This window comes from Rhinatrema bivittatum, chromosome 11, assembly GCF_901001135.1.
Source record: "Rhinatrema bivittatum chromosome 11, aRhiBiv1.1, whole genome shotgun sequence".
NCBI classification, from domain to species: Eukaryota; Metazoa; Chordata; class Amphibia; order Gymnophiona; family Rhinatrematidae; genus Rhinatrema; species Rhinatrema bivittatum.
Genome location: NC_042625.1, coordinates 67,683,274 through 67,704,060, shown reverse-complemented (window position 1 = coordinate 67,704,060; position 20,787 = coordinate 67,683,274). Strand labels below are relative to the sequence as shown.

The following is a 20,787-nucleotide window of genomic DNA, read 5'->3' as shown; positions in this document are numbered from 1 at the left end:
TCTCTTCTCTCCCTGTGGACCACCTCAAAAGCAGCTCATTGTATGGCAGAATCTCGACAGACTTCTAGCTCTCGGGGCCATCCTTCCAGTACCACCCATGGAGGTGGGCTTAGGCCACTGTTCGTTCTGCTTTGTGGTCCCCAAGAAGGAGGGATCCTTCCGTCCAATATTGGATCTCAAGGTGGTCAACAAGTCCCTCGAGGTGCCTCATTTCCGGATGGAGACTTTACGCTCAGTGATCGCTGTAGTGCATCAGGGGGAATTCCTTGCCTCTCTGGATCTGACGGAGGCTTATCTTCACATCCCCATCCTCAAAGCGCACCAGCGTTTCCTCCGCGTCAAGATTCTGGGTCAACATTTCCAATTCCAAGCCCTCCCTTTTGGCCTGGTGACCACCCCCCAAACATTCATAAAGGTAATGGTGGTTGTGGCGGCCACTCTCCGACGAGAGGGAATTCTAGTTTACCCATATCTGGATGATTGGCTCATCCGAGCAAAGACATTGACACAGGGTCACGCGGCGGTCACCCGGGTGGTGCAGCTTCTTCAATACCTCGGTTGGGTTGTCAACTTCACCAAGAGCAGTCTTATTCCGTCACAGTCTTTGGATTTCTTGGGTGCTCGCTTCGACACGGCAATGGGCAAAGTCTTCCTGCGACCGGATCGGGCCCAGTCGCTCCTGGGGCAGGTTCAGCGCTTCTCTTGTCTCCCCTCTCCCACAGCCTGGGATTACCTACAGGTCCTGGGATCCATGGCATCCACTATCGATCTCATACCCTGGGCATTTGCGCACATGCGCCCGCTACAGAGAGCGTTACTCTCTCGCTGGAAACCGGTGTCGCAGGAGTACCAGATCATCCTCCCACTCCCCCAGCTCGCCAGAGACAGCCTGCTTTGGTGGCTAGATCCGCTCCACTTGGTGCAGGGAATGCCCCTGGAAATTCCAGACTGGGTGGTGATCACCACGGATGCCAGTCTATCCGGCTGGGGAGCAGTGTGCCAGATGAGTTCAGTCTAGGGGCAGTGGACAAAGTCTCAAGCCGCGTGGCCAATCAATCGCCTCGAAACGAGAGCAGTACATTTGGCACTGGAACGTTTTATTCCCCTCGTGCGGCATCGGGCGGTCAGGATCCTCTCGGACAACGCGACCATGGTAGTGTACGTCAACCACCAGGGGAGCACGAGAAGTCGTCATGTCTCGTTGGAAACGGACAAGTTGATGGCATGGGCGTAGGTCCACCTCTCTCGACTGGCAGCCTCTCACATTGCGGGCGTGGACAACATTCAGGCGGACTTCTTGAGTCGACAACGTTTAGATGCCGGGGAGTGGGAACTCTCCGAGGAGGCGATGCAGCTCCTCATTCATCATCGGGGGACCCCTCGCCTGGATCTCATGGCCACTTTTCACAATACCAAGGCACCGCGGTTCTTCAGTCGCAGAAGGGAGCACAGCACAGAAGGCATGGATGCGCTGATCCTTCCATGCCACGTCACCTCCTACTCTACGTGTTCCCCCCGTGGCCACTAGTGGGCAAGGTTCTCTGGAGGATAGAGGTCCACCAAGGTTTGGTGATCCTGATGGCACCGGAATGGCCACGCCGTCCTTGGTTCTTGGACCTGATCAACCTCGCGGTGGACTGTCCTCTCCGCCTGGGCCACCTGCCACGCCTACTGCATCAAGGTCCAATATTTTTCGACCAAGCAGATCGCTTTTGTCTTGCGGCCCGCCTTTTGAAAGGCGGAGACTTAGACGCCATGGATACCTGGAGGCCATAGTCTCGACTCTCCTCAAGGCTAGGAAGACATCAACCTCCATCGCTTTGAATCCTGGTGCGCTTCTCAGGCAGCATGGCCACGGTCGGCTTCCGTGCCTCAGATCCTTGCGTTCCTTCAGGAGGGTTGGAGAAGGGCCTCGCTAACAACTCTTTGAGGGTCCAGGTTTCTGCTCTTGGATCCCTGGTCCACCTCCAGGAAGAACTTCCGCTTTCCTCTCACCCCAACATCGTCTGGTTCCTCAAAGGGGCGAAACACCTGAGGCCCCCTGTCCCTCCTGGAACCTCAACTTAGTCCTCAGGATTTTGGGCGGCCCTCCCTTCGAACCTATGTGCGCCTCCACCTTTAAGGACCTCACACTCAAGACTGTTTTTCTGGTGGCCATTTGTTCTGCACGCCAGGTTTCTGTACTCCAAGTGCTGTCCTGCAGGGAGCCTTACCTCCGTTTCACGGACTCTGGGGTCTCCTTGCGCACACTACCCTCGTTCCTGCCCAAGGTGGTTTCTGCGTTTCATCTGAATCAGACGGTGGAACTTCCGTCTTTCTCTGCCGACGATCCACGGGATCTCCGCAAACTTGATGTTAAGCGCATACTGATCCATTACCTGGAGGTCACCAATGATTTTTGCCTGTCGGACCATTTGTTTGTCCTTTGGTCTGGCCCAAAGAAAGGCTCCAAGGCTACGAAGACAACGATCGCTTGATGGCTCAAAGAGGCTATTGTGACAGCGTATATAGGGGTGGGTCGACAACCCCCCCTGGGCGTCAAGGTGCATTCTCTTCGATGTCAGGCGGCGTCCTGGGTGGAAAGCCAGTCCGTCTCCTCTCAGGAGATCTGTCGTGCGGCGACCCTGAAATCATTGCATACCTTTGCAAGGCACTACTGCTTGCATCTCCAGTCGCTGACTTCCAGCTGCTTTGGCGACAGAGACATTCGAGCAGGGCTATCAAGGGGCCCACCCTATGTACGGAAGCTTTGGTACATCCCACAGTCTGGACTGATCCTGGTACGTACAGGGAAAAGAAAATTATTCCTTACTTGCTAATTTTCGTTCCTGTAGTACCATGGATCAGTCCAGACGCCCTCCCTAAGGATTCTGGGGATTGGGGTTTACTGCTCGACTTTCCTCTGACTTTGCTGCTCTGTTTCATCTAATCCTGTGTTAGCCTCTCTGTTTCCGGGGCTGTTCCACAGTTCTTTTTGCAAGTTTACTCTTTGGCACCAGTTCTTTGGTTATTGGTTACATATATCTTATTCATAGTCATGTGTGGTTGGTTATCTTGATCCATCCTTCTCTATGTTATTGCTCTGATATTCTCTATACTGAAGACTTACAGAGGGTGCACTGGTTTATGAGGCAGCACCTCCGAAGCTTTATCTGACTCCATCTGCTGGACGGGGGACATAACCCACTGTCTGGACTGATCCATGGTACTACAGGAACGAAAATTAGCAGGTAAGGAATAATTTTCTTTTCACGCTTAAATGTGGTTCACCATTTTTCTTAATCTTGTTTTATGCACAGAAAACACAATTTGTGACCATTACATGTTTTCTGTGTGCTGAGCTTGTCTTCATGTGCACAATTTCTGGTTAGCGTGCTCTTTTTAAAGTCTTGATGCATTAGCATACCATTAGCTTACTACATCGGGCGTTAACTCTTCTTTAGCATATGAATAACCAAAATGTGCACTGAACTTTAACGCACATTTTTTACTTAAGTCTTATTACATCAGGACCTCTGTGTGTGCAACAATTTTAGGATGGCTGTAGGGGTCTCACCTTTTCTCATTCTACTGAAGGAACTCCTCTGACTACATGAAAGGCACCTTCTATTAATCACACAAATCTGTATGATAATGACTGGAGTTTTTCACCTGATCAGAGAGGAATGGCCTTGTGGTTAGAGCAATGGGCTCAGAACCAGAGAAACTAGGGTTCAAATCCCACTTCCCACTTGTGGTTTTTGGCAAATCAATTTATCTCCCATTGCCTCAAGTATCCACTTAGATTGTAAGCTCTTTGGGGCAGGGACTTAAATTACTGCTGATGCTATAAACTGCCCTGAGCATTATTTGGAAAGGCAGGGAATAAAAGCAAATTATTATTTATTATTATTGGCAAGTCATCATCTGTTGCTTTATACATGACACGGTACGTACAGCAAGTCGATAAAATGGAGGAATGCCTACTGACCTGTTTTCTAAGTGATGGTATATTTGTTTCTTTTCATGAACGACAGACATACCCCCTGGAGGTGACAAAACTTATTTACTGTTCTCGGACTGTGCCAGAGATTGAGAAGGTGGGTTTTGAATGAGAGATTGGAGAATCAGGAACTGTTGGGTGGTTTGTCTGGGTGGTGCTGTAAAGACCTAGGCACCTAAAGATGGGAGGCTGTCTTAACTGTTAGGAGAGCTTACTTGTCTACTGACTCCCGGACACCTGCTTGAAGGAAAGGGGTCTGGTGAAGAGTTGGGTTAGGAGAGTGTAGAGAAGGGTTGAGGGGGTAGAGTGGGGTCAATGTCAGGATCAGAGCAGGAAGGCAGAGACAGAAGCTTTGTGGAGAAAAGTAAAGGGTTTTAGAGATAAGTAGGATGGCTTTATTAGTATTAAAGAAGGGATCCAGGTTAAATTTAAGTTTTAAATTGCTCCACTCTTGAGGGGGTAAAGCTGTAGTCTGGGTAGAGTAGAAAAATCCTGGCTTTGGGTGAACGTACCAGTAAGTGTTACCACCAGAGATGTTCATAAGCATATAAGTGCCATGCTGGCTCAGAGAGTGGCCGGTCCAGGTGAAAAGGGCCTGGCCACGCGTGTAACTGCCGATACTGCACGAGTGCTGGGCCCTGAAAAAGGGGAGAGGCAGGGCGAGACAGCGGCCATTAGCGCTGTTCTGGGGAAGCACGTGCCAGCAGCTGGCCAGCCCACGCAAGTTGCTTCTCCAACGGAGCAGTAAGTAAAAAAAAAAAAATTAAAAAATTATTTTAGTTGGGTAGGGGTCAGGGTGGAGAGGGGAAAGGGAAGGAAGGTTAGGTGGGGGGTAAAGAACTGGAGGAGGCCCGATTGTATCGCCGTGCGTAATTTTTTTTTTTTTTTTTAATTTAGATTTTTTTTTCAGTACTTCGCTAAAATTCACCTCTCCTGCGCACACCGCCTGCACATGCGCGTGCGGCCCTTGGATTTTATAACATGCGCACACTTCCATTGCGCACGCCGGGAACCATGCACGCACACCTCTTAAAATCTACCCCTTAGCCTTTGCCACATCCTCTGACAACAAATTTCACAGCTGATTGTGCCCCGACTGAAAAATAATAAACTTTAACAAATTATTTAAAATCTGCAGTCAGTTTCAGGGCGTGTCCCTTAGTCCTAGTACTATTTGAAACGACAAATAATTGTTCCCTATTTACATGTTGGCCCCACTTATGATTTTAGATACCAAGTCGTTTCCCCTCTCAGTCCTCCCTTTTCCAAGCTGAAGAGCCTTGTTCTGTTCAGCCTTTCCTCGTAAGGGAGCCGTTCCATCCCTTTTATCATTTTTGTCGTCCCGTCCTCAGTTTCCGAGTTCTGCTATATCTTTTCAGAGATGGGGGCCACCAGAATTGCACACAGCATTCATGGCATTATGATATTCTTTCTTCCTTTCTGAATCATTCACAACCTTCCTATTGCTTTTTATGGCCGCTGCTGCACAGTTTGCTGAAGATTTAAATGTACTGCCCATAATGACTCCACAGTCATTTGAACCCAGCATTGTGTGTGTGTGTGTGTTATATAGTTAGAATTATTTTTCCCCAATGTGCATCACTTTGCACTTGTCCAGATTAACTTTCATTTGCTGTTTAGGTGTCCAGTTCCCCAGTCTTGCAAGGTCCTCCTGCAATTCCTTACAGTCTGCTTGTGTTTTAACTACTTTGATTAATTTTGCACCAAATGGAGATTTGATCACGTCACTCATTCCCGTTTCCAGATAATTAATGAATAAGTTAAACACAGATCTCTGAGGCACTCTGGTATGTTGCTACCCTCCAGTGGGAAAACGGACCCTCTCTTAGTTGTTTTCACCATTTACCCATCTATAGTAGGACATTTACTCATTTTCCATGACTTTTTAATTTCATGAAGAGTCTCTGAGGGACTTTGTCAGATGCCTTCTGAAATTTCAGATACACTGTGTTGACCAGCTTCCTCTTATCCACACGTTTATTTCCCTGTACGTACCCAGATCAGTCCAGACTCCTGGGTTTATTCATCCCTGCCAGCAGATGGAGACAGAGAAAGTTTCACTCCAAAAAAATTCTAGATGATTAGTAAGGTATAACTTCAGTTTGCTAAATCCATTTATTTATTTAAAGAATTTTTATATACCGGGGCACGTAGCAAAACAATTTTATTGCAATTTTATTGCAAAACTTCCCATGTTATTGTTCCCCCTCTCGTTAATGCCTTGTTATCATGTTTTTACTGTTCAATGTAAAGCGCCATGCCGTGCGTTTGTTTTTGCGTTACAATGTGAACCGATATGATATCCTTGATGAATGTCGGTATATAAAAATTTTAAATAAATAAATAAATAAATAAATAAAATCACCTCGGTTCACAGTGTAACATAACATAGCAAATAGCTTTACAATGAATATAAATAACGGTTCACAATATAAAATGATAAAATCCATGCGAGCTCTTTCTCATTTACCAGTGTTAATCCACATGCCTAGTAATTTTGTTCTTAGTGATAGCTTCAAGTATTTAACCCGACACTGGGTCACTTCTGGAGCCCTTCTAAATTGTAAACATTTTCCTTATTTCTAAATGGAAAATAAAAGAGAAAAAACAATATACAGAAACAAATGATCACAGCATCTGTTTGGAACACAGTTTTTGAAAGTAATGAAAGAATCATAAGACCATGCGCAATAGGAGGAAAACAAAAAGCCCCCCCCCCCCAACATCAAGTTTGCGAGTATACAAATGACAGAGTGGCAGCATTTCTCTTGACAAACCGCATGGGTGACATCATCCAATGTACGACACAGATCCGGTGCTCCGTGCTCAGTGGAAGCCTCACTGGGCACCCATGGGAGATTCCGCGCGCGCACCACCCCGTGATCCCCTCGGCCTTTCTTCATCCTACTGCATAGTTGTGTTTCCCAGTCTCATTCCCAGATTTTTGGCCCGGTTTTTGCTGATGCTCGGACTTGCAAACGTTTTCTGTTATCACTGCTTCGCCAGCCCTTCAACAGAATTTTTGTTTTGTCCAGTAGAACTGAAAAGAGATGTGGTTAGTGCAGTTAGTATAGTTGTGTTTAAAAAAGGATTGGATAAGTTCTTGGAGGAGAAGTCCATTACCTGCTATTAAGTTGGCTTAGAAAATAGCCACTGCTATTACTAGCAACGGTAACATGGAATAGACTTAGTTTTTGGGTACTTGCCAGGTTCTTATGGTCTGGATTGGCCACTGTTGGAAACAGGATGCTGGGCTTGATGGACCCTTGGTCTGACCCAGTATGGCATTTTCTTATGTTCTTAAAAAGAAAACGGAGAAACCCAAGACCAAGTTAGACTGGCTGCATGAAACTGAGATGGGATCAGACATCCTCTCTTTCCTGCATGACAGGGTTGGCTCTCTTCCTCCCTCCCCCATGTCACCACAGTTCAGGGGTTGAGCGAGGCGCAGAAGATGATGCCACAGAGAAGGGTGGCCTCTTTTGGGGCCCCCCAAGGATAGGCTATCATCTGATTCTTCCCATCAGAAGAAGACAATATGATTTGCCTCTTTGACCCTGGCATTGAGGAGTTCCAGTGCTGGGCATCTAGGGAAGTCAAAGAAGCATCGATATCGATCTCCATCGATTCATGATGCTGGGAGTGGAGATGGTCTGGCGGCTGCTGAGAATCCCGTTAAGTGGTCCAATGGAGAGGAAATTCATGCTAATAACCCCAGATCCCACCAGTCTCCAAAGGTCCAGGTGTCTGCCACTGATATATCTCTCGGCTCCCTCCTGTCTCTCAGGTGGTGTTGGCATCAGCTATCTCTGAGGAGGAGTTGGACAAAAAAATCCAGTAGGCCTTGGAGAAGGCTTTGAGGGCCTCTGTGCCTCAGCATTGAGGGCACCAGGATCTGTGAATACTGTGCAACGCTACAGCCCTTCACATTCAAAAGGTTTCAGAGAACAGGGCAGAGGAGACACTTTTTCCAACTGAGGACACATTATCCTCCCCCCCCCCCTTGGTTCTGGTTGCAGTAGGCCCTGCGTGCTCATCCAAGACAGCAGTGGCCTCTAAGCCACAGCCAGCATCCCAGTCAACTCCCAGAATGGGTTTTTGACTGGATTGTGGAGAGCATAGCCTGCATCCCTGTTACCCAATGCTGGAAGATCTTTCTGTTGAAGGCAGGCTGAGATTTGATATAAACCTTTGGCCCTGTGTATTTTTGAACCTGTGGATCCTCTGCAGACATGGGCTACCCCTGCCTTATAGTAACTAATTTAGGAAATCTGATGGGCTGTTTGTGTTTTTCAGTGATCTGTGCAAGACAGAGGTAGCTTCTAACATGGCTTTGTCCTGATGGATCAAGGAGACAATTTCTTTGGCATTTTTGCTGAAAGGTCTTCAGGCTCCAGAGATGCTTTGGGCTAACTCAGTGAAGGATCAGGCTTCTTTGTGGGCAGAAACTATAGCAGTTGCTCTGGAAGATATTTGCAAGGCGACTAATTGGATGTCTCTGTATTCCTTTACCAAGTATTGTAAACTGAATGTTCAGACTAAAGCAAATGCAGACTTTGATGCACGTGTTCTTAGGGCAGACATGTCTTTTTCTCTTCTTTGTTTAAAAAGGGGCTTGGATATTTCTCAAATGTCTGGACAGGTTTTGCAGGATGATATGGAAGGAGAAATTTAGTCTTGCCTGTTAATTTCCTTTCCTTAAATCCTGCTAGACTAGTCCAGATCCCTCCTGGGAAGTAATTGGCTGCAGTTGCTGTTTTTTGTGACTCAGGATCTTTGGGTTCACAGAATTATAATTCCTTTTCTCTTTATTGGGGGGGTGTCTTTTCTTATTATGCTCCTCTTTTTTTCCTATTGTAGTATTAAGAGAATGTTTATTTAGAATTTCTCTCCTATAGAGAATTTGTTATAGGGTAAGTTAAATTGCTTTGTCATATGGTCAGGTTTTGTGCTGCTCCAGTACTAACAGCAGTGATGAAGTCACTGGAAAAGCTCTCTCTCCATGTGCTGGCAGGGTGGTCGAAATCTTGTCTGACAGGATTCAAGGAAAGGAAATTAACAGGTAACACTAAATTTCTCCCTACATCTCATGCATACTATTACCCTTGCAACTGCTCCTTTTAACTTCCTTCCAACTCATTTCCTCATTTTATCATGGACTCCCTTTTTAAAGTTAAATGTTACTGCAGTAGTTTTATTTTTATTCTCTCTCCGGTGACTATGCCAAATGTGATTGCGTTATGATCAGTATTGCCATGCAGCTCCACCACTCTTATCGTTTTGCATCAGGTTCTGCATTCCACTGAGAATAGATCAAAAGTCCCCATCCACTCCAGACCAGTCGTTTATGGCATCTCGAAACTTTATCTTGCCAGCATGCCCTGGTGAGACATGCACCCAATCAACATTAGGCTGCGTGAAATCTCCCATTATTATTGTTTCCATTTTTGCTAGCCTGACGAAGCTCTGTTAGCATTTCACAATCTGTTTCACCATCCTGCTGTTTCCTTCCTTCTCTTGCATGGAATTTCTACCCATATAGATTCCAGAATGCAGTCTGTTTCCTGCAAAACCCAACCACCAGTTTGATCGCCTGTGTTATTTCCATATATTTGTATGTGTATAGAGCACATTGTAGACAGAGCCAATGCTCCAACATCTGACCAGAAGCACATCCGATTTCCCGGCAGGTGATCGAAGAACTTCGGAAACTGTTGGACTTTTACGAAAAGGAGATGGGAGAGAAGCTGAATTTCTTGGGCCTGGCACTGAGCTCCAGGAAAAACCTCTGCATTCACCCTGAGGTGAGCGTAAAGTAGCAGCGGACTGTGCACAGTCTGAACATGAAGAAGGCGGCTGAGGCTGTAGAGCAGTGTTTCTGTTAAGCACACACCGTGCTTTCACATCACTATAACCTTGTGACATGTCATGAGTGTGCTTTGAACCCCAGGTGAGCTCTCTGCGCTTCGGGAAGGAAGTGGATGGGAAATGCCACAGCCTCACGGCATCGTACATCAGGGCCCACCAGCATCAGGACCGCAGTGTGCAAACCTGCCGCTTCTTTGAGGTGCGTGTCGTGTGCCCCTTCATTGTTTTCTCCCCCTCAAGATGTGTGCAAGTATTGCTGCATGATTGGCACTTGGTTCAGCCCTCTCTGTCATTCAGCGCTCTCTGTCTGAAGTGCAGAAACCTGATTCATGAATGGGCCAACTGCTTGGTGGCACATGAGACTAGCCGCTGGGCCATCCATTTGGCCTTTCAGTCTGCTTACAGTGTAGTTTGTTCTGTCATATAGAGAAGTTTCAGTTCCCAATAAATCAGGGTCATGTTTTCAAGACCAGTGGCCATGTTCTTAATATGGCAGATAAAAAATGTAGACCAGTAGACAGAGTTCTCAAAAATTATTTATTCGGAGATAAAGTAAAAACCCAAACGTGAATGATCCAAATTGCCCGACTCTGGCTGAGTTGCGCCTATGTAAAGGGCTGCATCAGGGGCTACAAAATATAATATAAAAATAATACAGGGTGGTCCATGGAAAAGTAGCCCGTCTCCAATACCAGTGCCGGGAGGCGGGCTATTGTTCCATGGGCCACCCTGTATAAAAATCACAATGCATATAAGAAACATAATCACAGAAAATAAAAACAGAAAATCATAAACCAAGTCCAGTAAGAAACATAACAAATCACAACTGTTTTTAATTATTAAAATATAATGTCAATTATGATAAAAATTATAATATAAATCATAAAAATGTTAAAATATTAAATAGTAAAACAAATTAAACAAAATAACAGAATATCATTTAATTAAATATAGTAAAACCTGCAAAAACTTAAAAATAGCGGGCAGAGAAGTCAGAGAGCAATAATATGCATGCAATACCATTATAAATCTTATTAATATACCTTGTATGTCCTTTATACATTTAGTTGTATCTTTATGCAAACTGCATGGGTTCCTTAATTACCAGTTCTATTGGGAGTAAAGCCAAAATATAAATTAACTTTACAAATGTATTGATTTAAAATTCTTAAAAAAGTCACATAGGAATAGGAATGAATTTAATTTTTACCTCCTCCTCAGATTGTGTTGTTTAATTGTCACCAGTGCTGCTACCCATACAGCGCCGTGTTGGAATGAGTATTTCGTGGTAGCTGTGCAGCATCAAAACCAGTCTAGGAATCAAAAGAGATCTCCTTGGCCCCTGCGTCAGGAGGATGTTTGTACCAAGTCCTCGGTGATGAGTGTCTTTCTCTTGTTGCTGCTACAGGAGTTTGATGCTCATGGTCGGCAGGTGCCCATCCCGTCTGGAGTCTATAACCTTGATGACTTGAAGGTGCATGGCCGACAGAAGGGCTGGTGTCCTTATTTCCTCGCCAGATACTCAGTACGTTGTATCCAGATAAATCAGAGCCAAGAATTTACAGGGTTGTGCTAGGAAGGTTCTGGGCATAGAAGAATGGGGAGGGGGAAAGGCATAGTCTTTGTGCAGACTACATGAAGGGAATGGGGGTAGACAGGAGCAATATTCGGAAAAATGTCTTTATAGAAACTTGGTGGTGCATGGAACAGTCTCCTAGTAGAGGTGACGAGGGCAAAAACTGTAACAGAATTCAAGGTCTTTGAAAATCTTCTCTAGTTCACCCCTTGCTCCCCCATAGCCTGGGTCAACACCAGAGATCTATTATGGTCGGTGGTATTATAACAGGAAGGGCAAATGGGCAGAGACTAAATGGGCCCAGAGGTCTTGGTATGTCATCATAGTTTCTAATGATGGGAAGAGTTATTACCTGTAGGAAGCAGGAAGAGTGTGTGGTTTTGGAAGGCAGGGGGGCCGCTCATATCTCTAGGGGAGAGGAAAGTGCTGAGGATAGGTTCACACTTTCTTTTCCCTCCCAATTGACTAGATCCTCCATGCCAATATTGTAGTATACAGCTACCACTACCTGCTGGATCCCAAGATCGCTGACCTGGTGTCCAAGGAACTGGCCAAGAAATCTGTTGTGGTCTTTGATGAAGCTCACAACATTGGTGAGAATCACTTCCCTTTCCCATTATCATCTGAAGGAGGATGTTTTTAAACCCTTTGCTGTCTTGGGGAAGGTAAAGGGTTAATCCTCAGGAGCAATTTGATTCTGTGAAGGTTCAAAGCCTGTTGTGATCATTGTACTCGGGGCGTAATTGCAATGAAATTGTATGTGTTGGTGGAAATGGAGTAACAGCTGATGGCATGTCACAATAATATTCAGGGTAGCCACAGCTGTTTCATGGCCCAAGGAATGGAGAATCTCATTAGTTTCCATAGTTCTTGCTGTGGTGTGATATTATTGTGTTGATTAAAAGGGCAATTTTCAAAGCCGTTTCCACACTTAAAACAGTGTTTAACATGCGGAAATGGGGTTTTGAAAATTGTCTACCTTATCTGCATGTAGCTTACGTGCAGATAGGAGAGGCATTCCTGGGGGTAGGGCTGTGGAGGAGGAGTTAACACTTATGTATGTACTTTTGAAGGATACTGGGTGCAGGTCTGGGTGCATTCTTTTCTGATTCAGTTTTCAACGAGAATGTTTTTACTTTAAAAATTGGTATAAACCGTACAAGGTGTAAAAAGCATTTGCGAACTTTACACTTCTGCACACAATTTGAAAGTTGCCCCTGAAAGGCGGTGTTAGAAGAGTTCTGAATCAATAAAACTACTAAGTTACCTCTATAAATTGAAGTCAGCTGTTGGGTGTTGCATTTGTATTGATCCAAGGCCCTCTTTGTAGTATTGTCGCTGCTATTGGAGACATTGCTTGAGTCTCCAAGGCTCTGTGGTGTTGCCACTGCTGTTGGGTTGTTGTGTTGAGGTGTGGGGTTGATCGGAAGCACTTTCCGAGTTGTCAGAGTGCTGTGGTGTTGGATTGATCCACCTCAATCTTTCTTCGTAGACAATGTCTGTATTGACTCCATGAGCGTGAACATCACCCGGCGCACTCTAGACCGCTGCCAGGACAACATAGAGACACTCCAGAAGACTATCCATAAGTCAGTATTTTGGGGACTCTGCACATGACTTGCTCCACTCTTTTTGAATCAATAGCCCTGCTTGCCAAAGGGGTGACCAGGGGTTATAGGCATCTGTGTCTGAAGGCATTCAACTCTGACTTGACTGGGGTGAGGGGTAGACTGTCATCAAAGTGGTAGTGTGGCAAATCTTTAATGCAGTGAGTTTGCACACGTCACCACAGCACGCTATTGCATCTCATTGGTTCCTGATTGTGACATTACAGGGAGCCAGGATTAAACCATTCAGATCTAATGTGCAGGTCATGTGATCCACAAAGCAGCTCTTACATCTCTCACCACTGCTGACTTCTCCCTTTCCAGGATCAAGGAGACAGATTCACAGAGACTGAAGGAAGAGTACAGGCAATTGGTAGAGGGCCTGAGGGAAGCCAGTGTTGCCAGGGAAACGGATGTCTACTTGGCCAATCCCGTGCTGCCGGATGAGGTTCTTCAAGGTGGGAGCGAATGGATTTATTTATTTAAAATCATTTTTATACCGCATGCTCGAGAAGGTTGCAGCGGTTTACAGCCGTTAAACGAAAGGCTCACATGCATAACTAGACATATACACAAGGCAATTAAAAAACCCCCCAAAATAAAATAACAAAAGCTGATCAGATTCAAACACTGGTACTTGCTCAGCCTTATTACATGTATAAGCATCTAGAGCTGCCTGCTAGTCTGGTAGCATTCTGGCAGCAAGCAGTCTGCTCGCCTCTTCACATCTTTAAATCCGCTCACAAATTCGCGGTGAAACAAGCATGTTAGTCCATGGAGATGGTGCAAACGGGTCTAGTTTTCAAAGTATTCACTGAACTGTATTCCTACCATCCCTGTCTCCCCTCCTCCTCCCCCGCCAATTTCTCTCCGTGAGCCACAGGGCTGAAACCCCTGACTCTCTTTCTCTGCAGAGGCGGTCCCAGGGAACATCCGGACGGCGGAGCATTTTGTGGGGTTCCTGAAGCGCTTCCTGGAGTACCTGAAATCCCGGTTGCGGGTGCATCACATGGTGCAGGAGAGCCCCCCTTCCTTCCTTAAGGATATCTTTGAGAAAGTGTGCATTGAGCGCAAGCCACTGCGGTGAGTGGTGATCCTTTCCCAGGACAGTGGGGTCAACAGACCGGGCAGAGGAGCCCCTGAAAAGAATGGTGTTCTCCTCTCGGGGTAGGGGACAGAGGGCACAAGACCTATAGGGAAGCCTCATGAAACTAGAGCATGCCTCTGTAGTGGGACGTTGCAGAGCTGGGACGTTTGGTTGAGTTATTGAAGTTGGTTTTTTTTTTTTTTCTTTTTAATATAAGCATCCAAATTGCAAGCAGTAACACCCTATGTCCAGGAAAAATGTATTTAAAGTTATTTTTATATACTTTTCTTTATCATTTCACCACGCAGTCCAGAATGCAGGACTTAAGTCCCCTATCAGCAGATAGAGACAGAGACCAAACGTTTACTAACGTCACCCTATATAGGGAACCGTGCCACCTGCAGCCCCTCGGTATTTCTGTCTCTCCAGCAGATGGTAGAGGTGCCTAGCCTGCGTTCTGGTGGACATAAAATATCTCCCAGGGGTGGTTTGGCGGGATAAGTTGGGGGTCAGTCACTCCTTCATGCGAGGGGGCTCCGAAAGCCAGTCGTGCTGGTGCTTTTTCCTCCTTCCTTTCACGTACAGTCTTCCGGCTTGGAATCGGGCTGGGCCTGGTCTTGAGCTGGACAGGGAAATCTGAGCTGGTGAGCACCGGGCAGAGGGAAGAACCCATCTTTAGTTTCTTTGGCTCTAATTTGTTTTCCCTAAAATTTGACAAAAGAATGGGAGGGGGAACGGCAGCCATTTTGGGTGCAAGCACTGGCAGAAAGGGGAGGCCCTGTCAGATCCTCCGGTGCTTTCTCCTGTGGGAGGAAGGCAGAGGGGAACCTGTTGCAAGGAATTTGGATAGCTCAGTCCTCATCGGAATTTCTCCTCAGAATTTGCGGTGCTAAGGCACCAAGCTTTCTTCTTCGTTCTTATTTATGCACATTTTATACAATAAACAGCAGGCAACACTTGAGATGAAATACAAGAATCATTAGATCACAAAAAAAAAACCCAACCCTAAATTCAAATTACCATAGGAAAACAACTTCTTATCGAAGACTCAAACAAAGTCCACAAATATTAGGAGAGGCAATACAACAATACACAAGGAAAAGAAGGAAAATAGGAATAAGAATAAAAGGATAAACCATCTCTAGAGCATTAGATCATCAGTTTAACTTAATGGAGATGTCACTGAGAGACTACAAAGGAGAAAAAATAGGCAAAGCATCACTTGGCTGAACAATGTTCTCACTGAACAAATGAGAAGAATTTGTGAAACCATGCAGCATTTACCAGGAAATCTCAATACAAACAAAGCACCTAATGGGTCTCAATGAAAGAAACTGCTTATGCCTTTTCTGTTTACTGTTGCAACGTCTGAGTTTTTGAAATGTTTATTGAATTTTATGAAAGTAGGCATTTTGTAATCTGCCTTGAACTTCCTTGTGACAAGCACAGACTATAAATTTTAATAAATTCAAATTTCAGAGCTTCAAGCCTTATCGTGCAGGACACGGTTTCTGGGGTTTTTGAAAAACACAGTTGCTAGTCGTAGGGTACCATCCCTTTTGCTGTAGCTGGTTCCTTTGTTTCATCTAGAGCCAATCGATTGAACTTTCGTCTTTCAAGACATCAGCTTCAGGAGATGGATAAGGACGATTCCGTTTACTGGATGTTTGTGGGGCTCTCATGAGATATTTGAAGGTGACAAATCCATTCTGAAGAATGGATCATCTGTTTGCATTTTTCAGCAGACACATAAGAGGGGTGAAGGTGTCCAAGGGTCCTAAGCTTGATAGATCAAAGAAACAATTGCTTCTGCTTATTTTTCCGATGGTCTGTTGATGCTTGAGTATCTCAGGGTCCATTCCACAAGGGCCCAAGCAGATCCTTGGGCAGAAGTTCATTTGTCACTGCCAGAGATTTGTAGGGCGGTGACATGGGCTTCTCTGTATAACTTCTCCAAACATTAAAGGTCGGATAATCAAGCTAGAGGCTTCTTGAGAGTAGACCTATCAGGCTCCCTCACAGAATAAGGGTGGCTTGGATGTATCCCAAGTTTTCTGGACTGGTCTGGTGGGATGATAAAGAAGGAAATTTTGATTTTATACCTGCTAATTTTCTTTCTTTGAATCCTTCCAGACCAATCCAAATCCTGCCCATAATAGCCTGCAGCCTGTATTTCTGTGTATATAATGTTTTTCAGAATGTTTATAGTTGTGGAGCATTTTGTTCATAGTTCCCAGTCCTTCTAACTTTAGGGAAATCAAAGTCAGTTGGGTCCACCTGAGATTTTTTTTCTCCCCTGCTCAGTGTGTGTGTGTGTGTGTGTGTGTGGGGGGGGGGGGGATCAGTTTTCTTATTTGATTGGCTTTGATTCAGATATATACTGAAGTGCAGCAGGTGATGCAGTTCCTATATAGGAAAACGTCAGCAAGCTTTTGGTCTCTGTTGCCATCTGCTGGCAGGAGAGCAAAACCTATGCATTCTGGGACTCAAAATTAGCAGGTAAGAAACTAAATTTTCCCTTATGCTATTCCTCACCCGTCCGTCCCCAATCACTGAGAGCAACAGTGAGAGCAAGGCCACAGATCACATGGTGTGGAACGGTTTCTGCTTAGTGCCTAATGGGTGACAATGAGCTGGCAGCAAATTAACTGGAGCCATCTGATAGCAGTGTGAATCTGCAGACTGTCACATGCCCCTGGAGAAGGGTGCATTGACCGGGAGAGGAGAGGAGGCTGCTTGGAACTTTTAAATTGGGTCATCCAAGTAAGCTGAAATATCTTGTACTTAACAGTGAAATATTTAGGTCTTAAGGTGCAGTGGGTTACCATGTCCTGATGAGATCCTTTTTTTTGTGTTCTGAATTTAAGTTTCAGCGCAGAGCGGCTGCGCTCCCTGCTTCGGACGCTGGAGATTGCGGACATTGCTGACTTCTCTCCAGTCACACTCATTTCCAACTTTGCCACACTAGTGAGCACCTATTCTAAGGGTAAGAATATATGACTTGTCAGACCAAGGGTACATCAAGCTCAGAATCCTGTTTCTAACAGTGACCAATCCAGGTCACAAACACCTGAACATAAGATATGTCATACTGGGTCAGCCCAAGGGTCCATTAAGCCCAGCATCCTGTTTCCAACAGTGGCCAGTCCAAGTCACAAGTACATTAAATAAATCACAAGCTACTATTGCTTATTAATTAAAAGCTGTTTATGGATTTTTCCTCTAGGAACTTATCCAAACCTTTTTTAAACCCAGTTATAATAACTGCTGTAACCACATCCTCTGGTAATGAAGTCCAGATCTTAACTATGCACTGAGTGAAAAAGAATTTTCTTCGATTTTGTTTTAAATGAGCTACTTGCTAACTTCATGGTGTACCCCCTGGTCTTTCTGTTATGTGAGAGAGTAAATAAGCGAATTACATTAACTTGTTCAAGCCCTATTAGGATTTTGTAGACTTCTATCATATTCCCCCCTCAGTCGTCTCTTCTCCAAATGAACAGCCCTAATTTCTTTAGCCTTTCCTCATAGATCAGCTGTTCCATATCCCTTATCATTTTGGTCACCCTTCTCTGCACTTTCTCCACTGCAGCTATATCCTTTTTGAGATGCGGTGACCAGAATTGTACACAGTATTCAAGGAGCAGTCTCACCATGGAGCGATACAGAGGCATTATGACAGCCTCCGTTTTATTTTCCATTCCCTTATTAATAATTCCTAATATTCTATTTGCTTTTTTGATTGCTGCAGCACACTGAGCTGATGATTTCAATGTATTATCCACTATGACACCTAGATCTCTTTCCTGGGTGGTAACTCCTAAGATAGAACCTAACATTGTGTAACTTCAGCCAGGGTTATTTTTTTGCTATATGCATCACTTTGCACTTGTCCACGTTAAATTTCATCTCCCATTTGGAAGCCCAATCTTCGAGTCTCACAAGGTCCTCCTGGCAAGATCCCAAACAGTAAATAGATCCCATGCTGCTATCATATAGTGATAAGTAGTGGCTATTCCCTAACTCTATTTGGCTAATAACATTTTATGGACTTATCTTCCAGGAACTTATCCAAACCTTTTTTAAACTCAACTATAGTAACTTCCTTAACCACATCCTCTGGCAATGAATTCCAGAGTATAATTGTACATTGTCTGAAAAAGATTTTTCTCTGATTTGTTTTGAATGTGCTACTTACTAACGTCATAGAATGTCTCCCTAATCTATGTATTTTTTTTGAAAGAGTAAATTTACAGCTGAAGAGACACCTTTATAGAAGGGAAACAACCAGCCTGATTGGCTGTTTAGCTAGGCCTTCCCTTAGACTCTTCAGTAGCTGTGGCTAACAGAAAGTAAAGGAAAATTGGTTCTTATCTGCTAATTTTTGTTCCTGTAGCACCCCAGATCAATCCAGAACATGTCCAGAGAAATGGACTCATTCTGTTGGCTTATGTTTATGGCAATGTTGGTTTGAATGTACTGCAGATTTGTTAATAGGTTTTCCAAGTTGTTTATTTGAATTTGGTTCCTGGAACGAGGTCACCAATTATTTATGGTGCCGCCATCCTCCTAATCATTGGAGGGAAATTTTCTCATTAAGGTTTTAGTGTGCTTTTTATCTTGGCTTAGATCAGGTCAGTACTGAGGTGGCACACTAGGTTAAGTAGCAGTGTTGGTAAACCTTTCTCTGTCTCCATCTGCTGGCAGGGACGCAAAACCCAGGAATCTGTGGTACTACAGGAACAAAAATTAGCAGGCAAGAACCAATTTTCCTTTACTTTCTGTTAGCCACCTTGGGCCTACCTCTGAGATTCTTACAAATAAATAAAATAAATTCCAAGATTCCCAGAATATGAATACAGCACAGACAATGAGAGAGATCTCAGGGGAGGGAAGCTGCAGTATCCTGAGGCATTCGGAGTGTAGGGATGTCCTATTTCCCTGGGTCCTATTGGGCTAAGGGGGGGTGGAAGCTTTGCAGGCCTTAGAGTTTTAGAAATTGACTATCCCACAGTTTTCGCAGTTAGAAGACTTGGGGGTTCTAATCCCAGCTTGGCCATCATCGGGAAACATGAGCACATCCCTTTGCTTCTCTGTGCCTGAACCAACCCTGCTGTGATTGGGCAATTAGCCATGCTTGAATCATAACTTATGTTGCTTTGTTAATTACTCTCTGTGGGTGTACAGTGCCATGTACACTGAGGGATTCTGTACACTTACTGACTGTAGGCTAAGAGCACAGAGTTATAACTTAGAAGACTGCTACTCTAGTGCCATATTCCTAACTCCCTGTGTAGGACCTCCCGGGCTGAAACATTGTCAATTATTGCTGGTTCACGAATGGAGCTATTTAGATATTAAATGTTGTGCATTCTCATTAGCATGGAATTTTCTCAGCTAAACTCGCTTGTTTTCTTCTTTGCCTGACTTTTTCTCTTCAGGGTTTACAATCATCATTGAGCCTTTTGAAGACAGGACTCCAACAATTTCCAATCCCATCCTGCATTTCAGGTATAGAAGAGACTCCATCTGTGGAGGGGGGCGTATTTGTGAATTTATAGACTCCTATCTCTCTCCTCTCCCAGCTTCATGGAGATCAGATTGCAAACTTCCTGCTCTCTCCCTTCCCCACAGCTCCAATTATTTTATTTAAATTTAGCTCATGCCTTTTCATTGGGAGCGCAAGGCGACTTATATTCAGGATTAGTAGCCATTTCTTTGACCCAGAGGGCTTACAATTTGTTTCCACCTAAGGTGTAATGGAGGGCGAATTGACTTGCCTAAGGTCATAAGGAGCATTAGCGGGATTTGAACCCTGACTTCCCTGGTTCTCAGCCTGCTACTCCTGTAACACTTCCATCCCCAAATACCCTCCCTATCCTCCAGTCCCCACCTACCATGAACTCCCAGAACCATTAGCAGATAAATGAAGGGATAAGTGACTAGCCCAAGGTCACAGGGAGTGTCAGCAGGATTTAAACCTTGGCTTCCCCGGTTCTCCACCATTAGTCGGTTCCTCCAGGTGGCATTGTAAATCCCCGGTTCTCTGTTCTCTCCCCTCCTGCAGTTCCATGCAGGTGGGAATATAAACTCTCAAACTCTCTTCCTGCAGCTGTATGGATGCCTCCATTGCTATCAAACCCGTCTTTGAGAGATTCCAGTCTGTCATCATCACCTCCGGGGTAAGCAGTCGCTTGCTTGGTTGTAAGTTCATCATGTGCTAAGGCAGGAGAGGGCTGCGCTCTGCTCTCCCCTCCCCCTCCTTCTCTTAAGTGCCTGGTAATAAGAATTAGAATTGTACATGGCTGGTTTCTGCCCAGACAAGAGGGTACTGGGTCCATATTCTGCTGCTCAGTGGATTGTACTGCACATGTCCCTGATATTCCAGAGCAGAGCTCCCTTTGATGGCAGGTCAAGTCTGGGTGCAGGCCTCAGGTGTGAATAAACGCTTGCCAGAGATGAAACCAGCTTAATACCCTTCCCTCCACCCTCAGACCCTGTCGCCGCTAGACATTTACCCCAAGATCCTGGACTTCCGGCCAGTGACTATGGCAACCTTCACCATGACGCTCGCCCGGACCTGCCTGTGCCCCATGGTGAGTGCCTGTGACTTCTGCTTCCTCCTCATTCCCGACAAAGGCCTCCT

The 20,787-nt window shown here is 45.1% G+C and overlaps 1 protein-coding gene across 3 annotated transcripts in view; it reads left to right on the top strand.

The window, feature by feature from the left end:
• The window catches only part of ERCC2 (ERCC excision repair 2, TFIIH core complex helicase subunit), a 43,788-nt gene that overhangs the window by 8,832 nt on the left and 14,169 nt on the right, over positions 1-20,787 (top strand). For 2 of the 3 annotated variants that reach the window (XM_029571702.1, XM_029571704.1), the window contains exons 4-15: positions 4,017-4,079; positions 9,694-9,807; positions 9,954-10,070; positions 11,280-11,396; positions 11,917-12,040; positions 12,940-13,036; positions 13,379-13,512; positions 13,969-14,137; positions 17,009-17,127; positions 19,583-19,652; positions 20,254-20,323; positions 20,636-20,737. In XM_029571702.1, coding sequence (XP_029427562.1) covers positions 4,017-4,079; positions 9,694-9,807; positions 9,954-10,070; positions 11,280-11,396; positions 11,917-12,040; positions 12,940-13,036; positions 13,379-13,512; positions 13,969-14,137; positions 17,009-17,127; positions 19,583-19,652; positions 20,254-20,323; positions 20,636-20,737 — 1,296 coding nt within the window. The remainder of the gene's footprint in view (positions 1-4,016; positions 4,080-9,693; positions 9,808-9,953; positions 10,071-11,279; positions 11,397-11,916; positions 12,041-12,939; positions 13,037-13,378; positions 13,513-13,968; positions 14,138-17,008; positions 17,128-19,582; positions 19,653-20,253; positions 20,324-20,635; positions 20,738-20,787) is intronic. The other variant, XM_029571703.1, reaches the window with a different exon arrangement.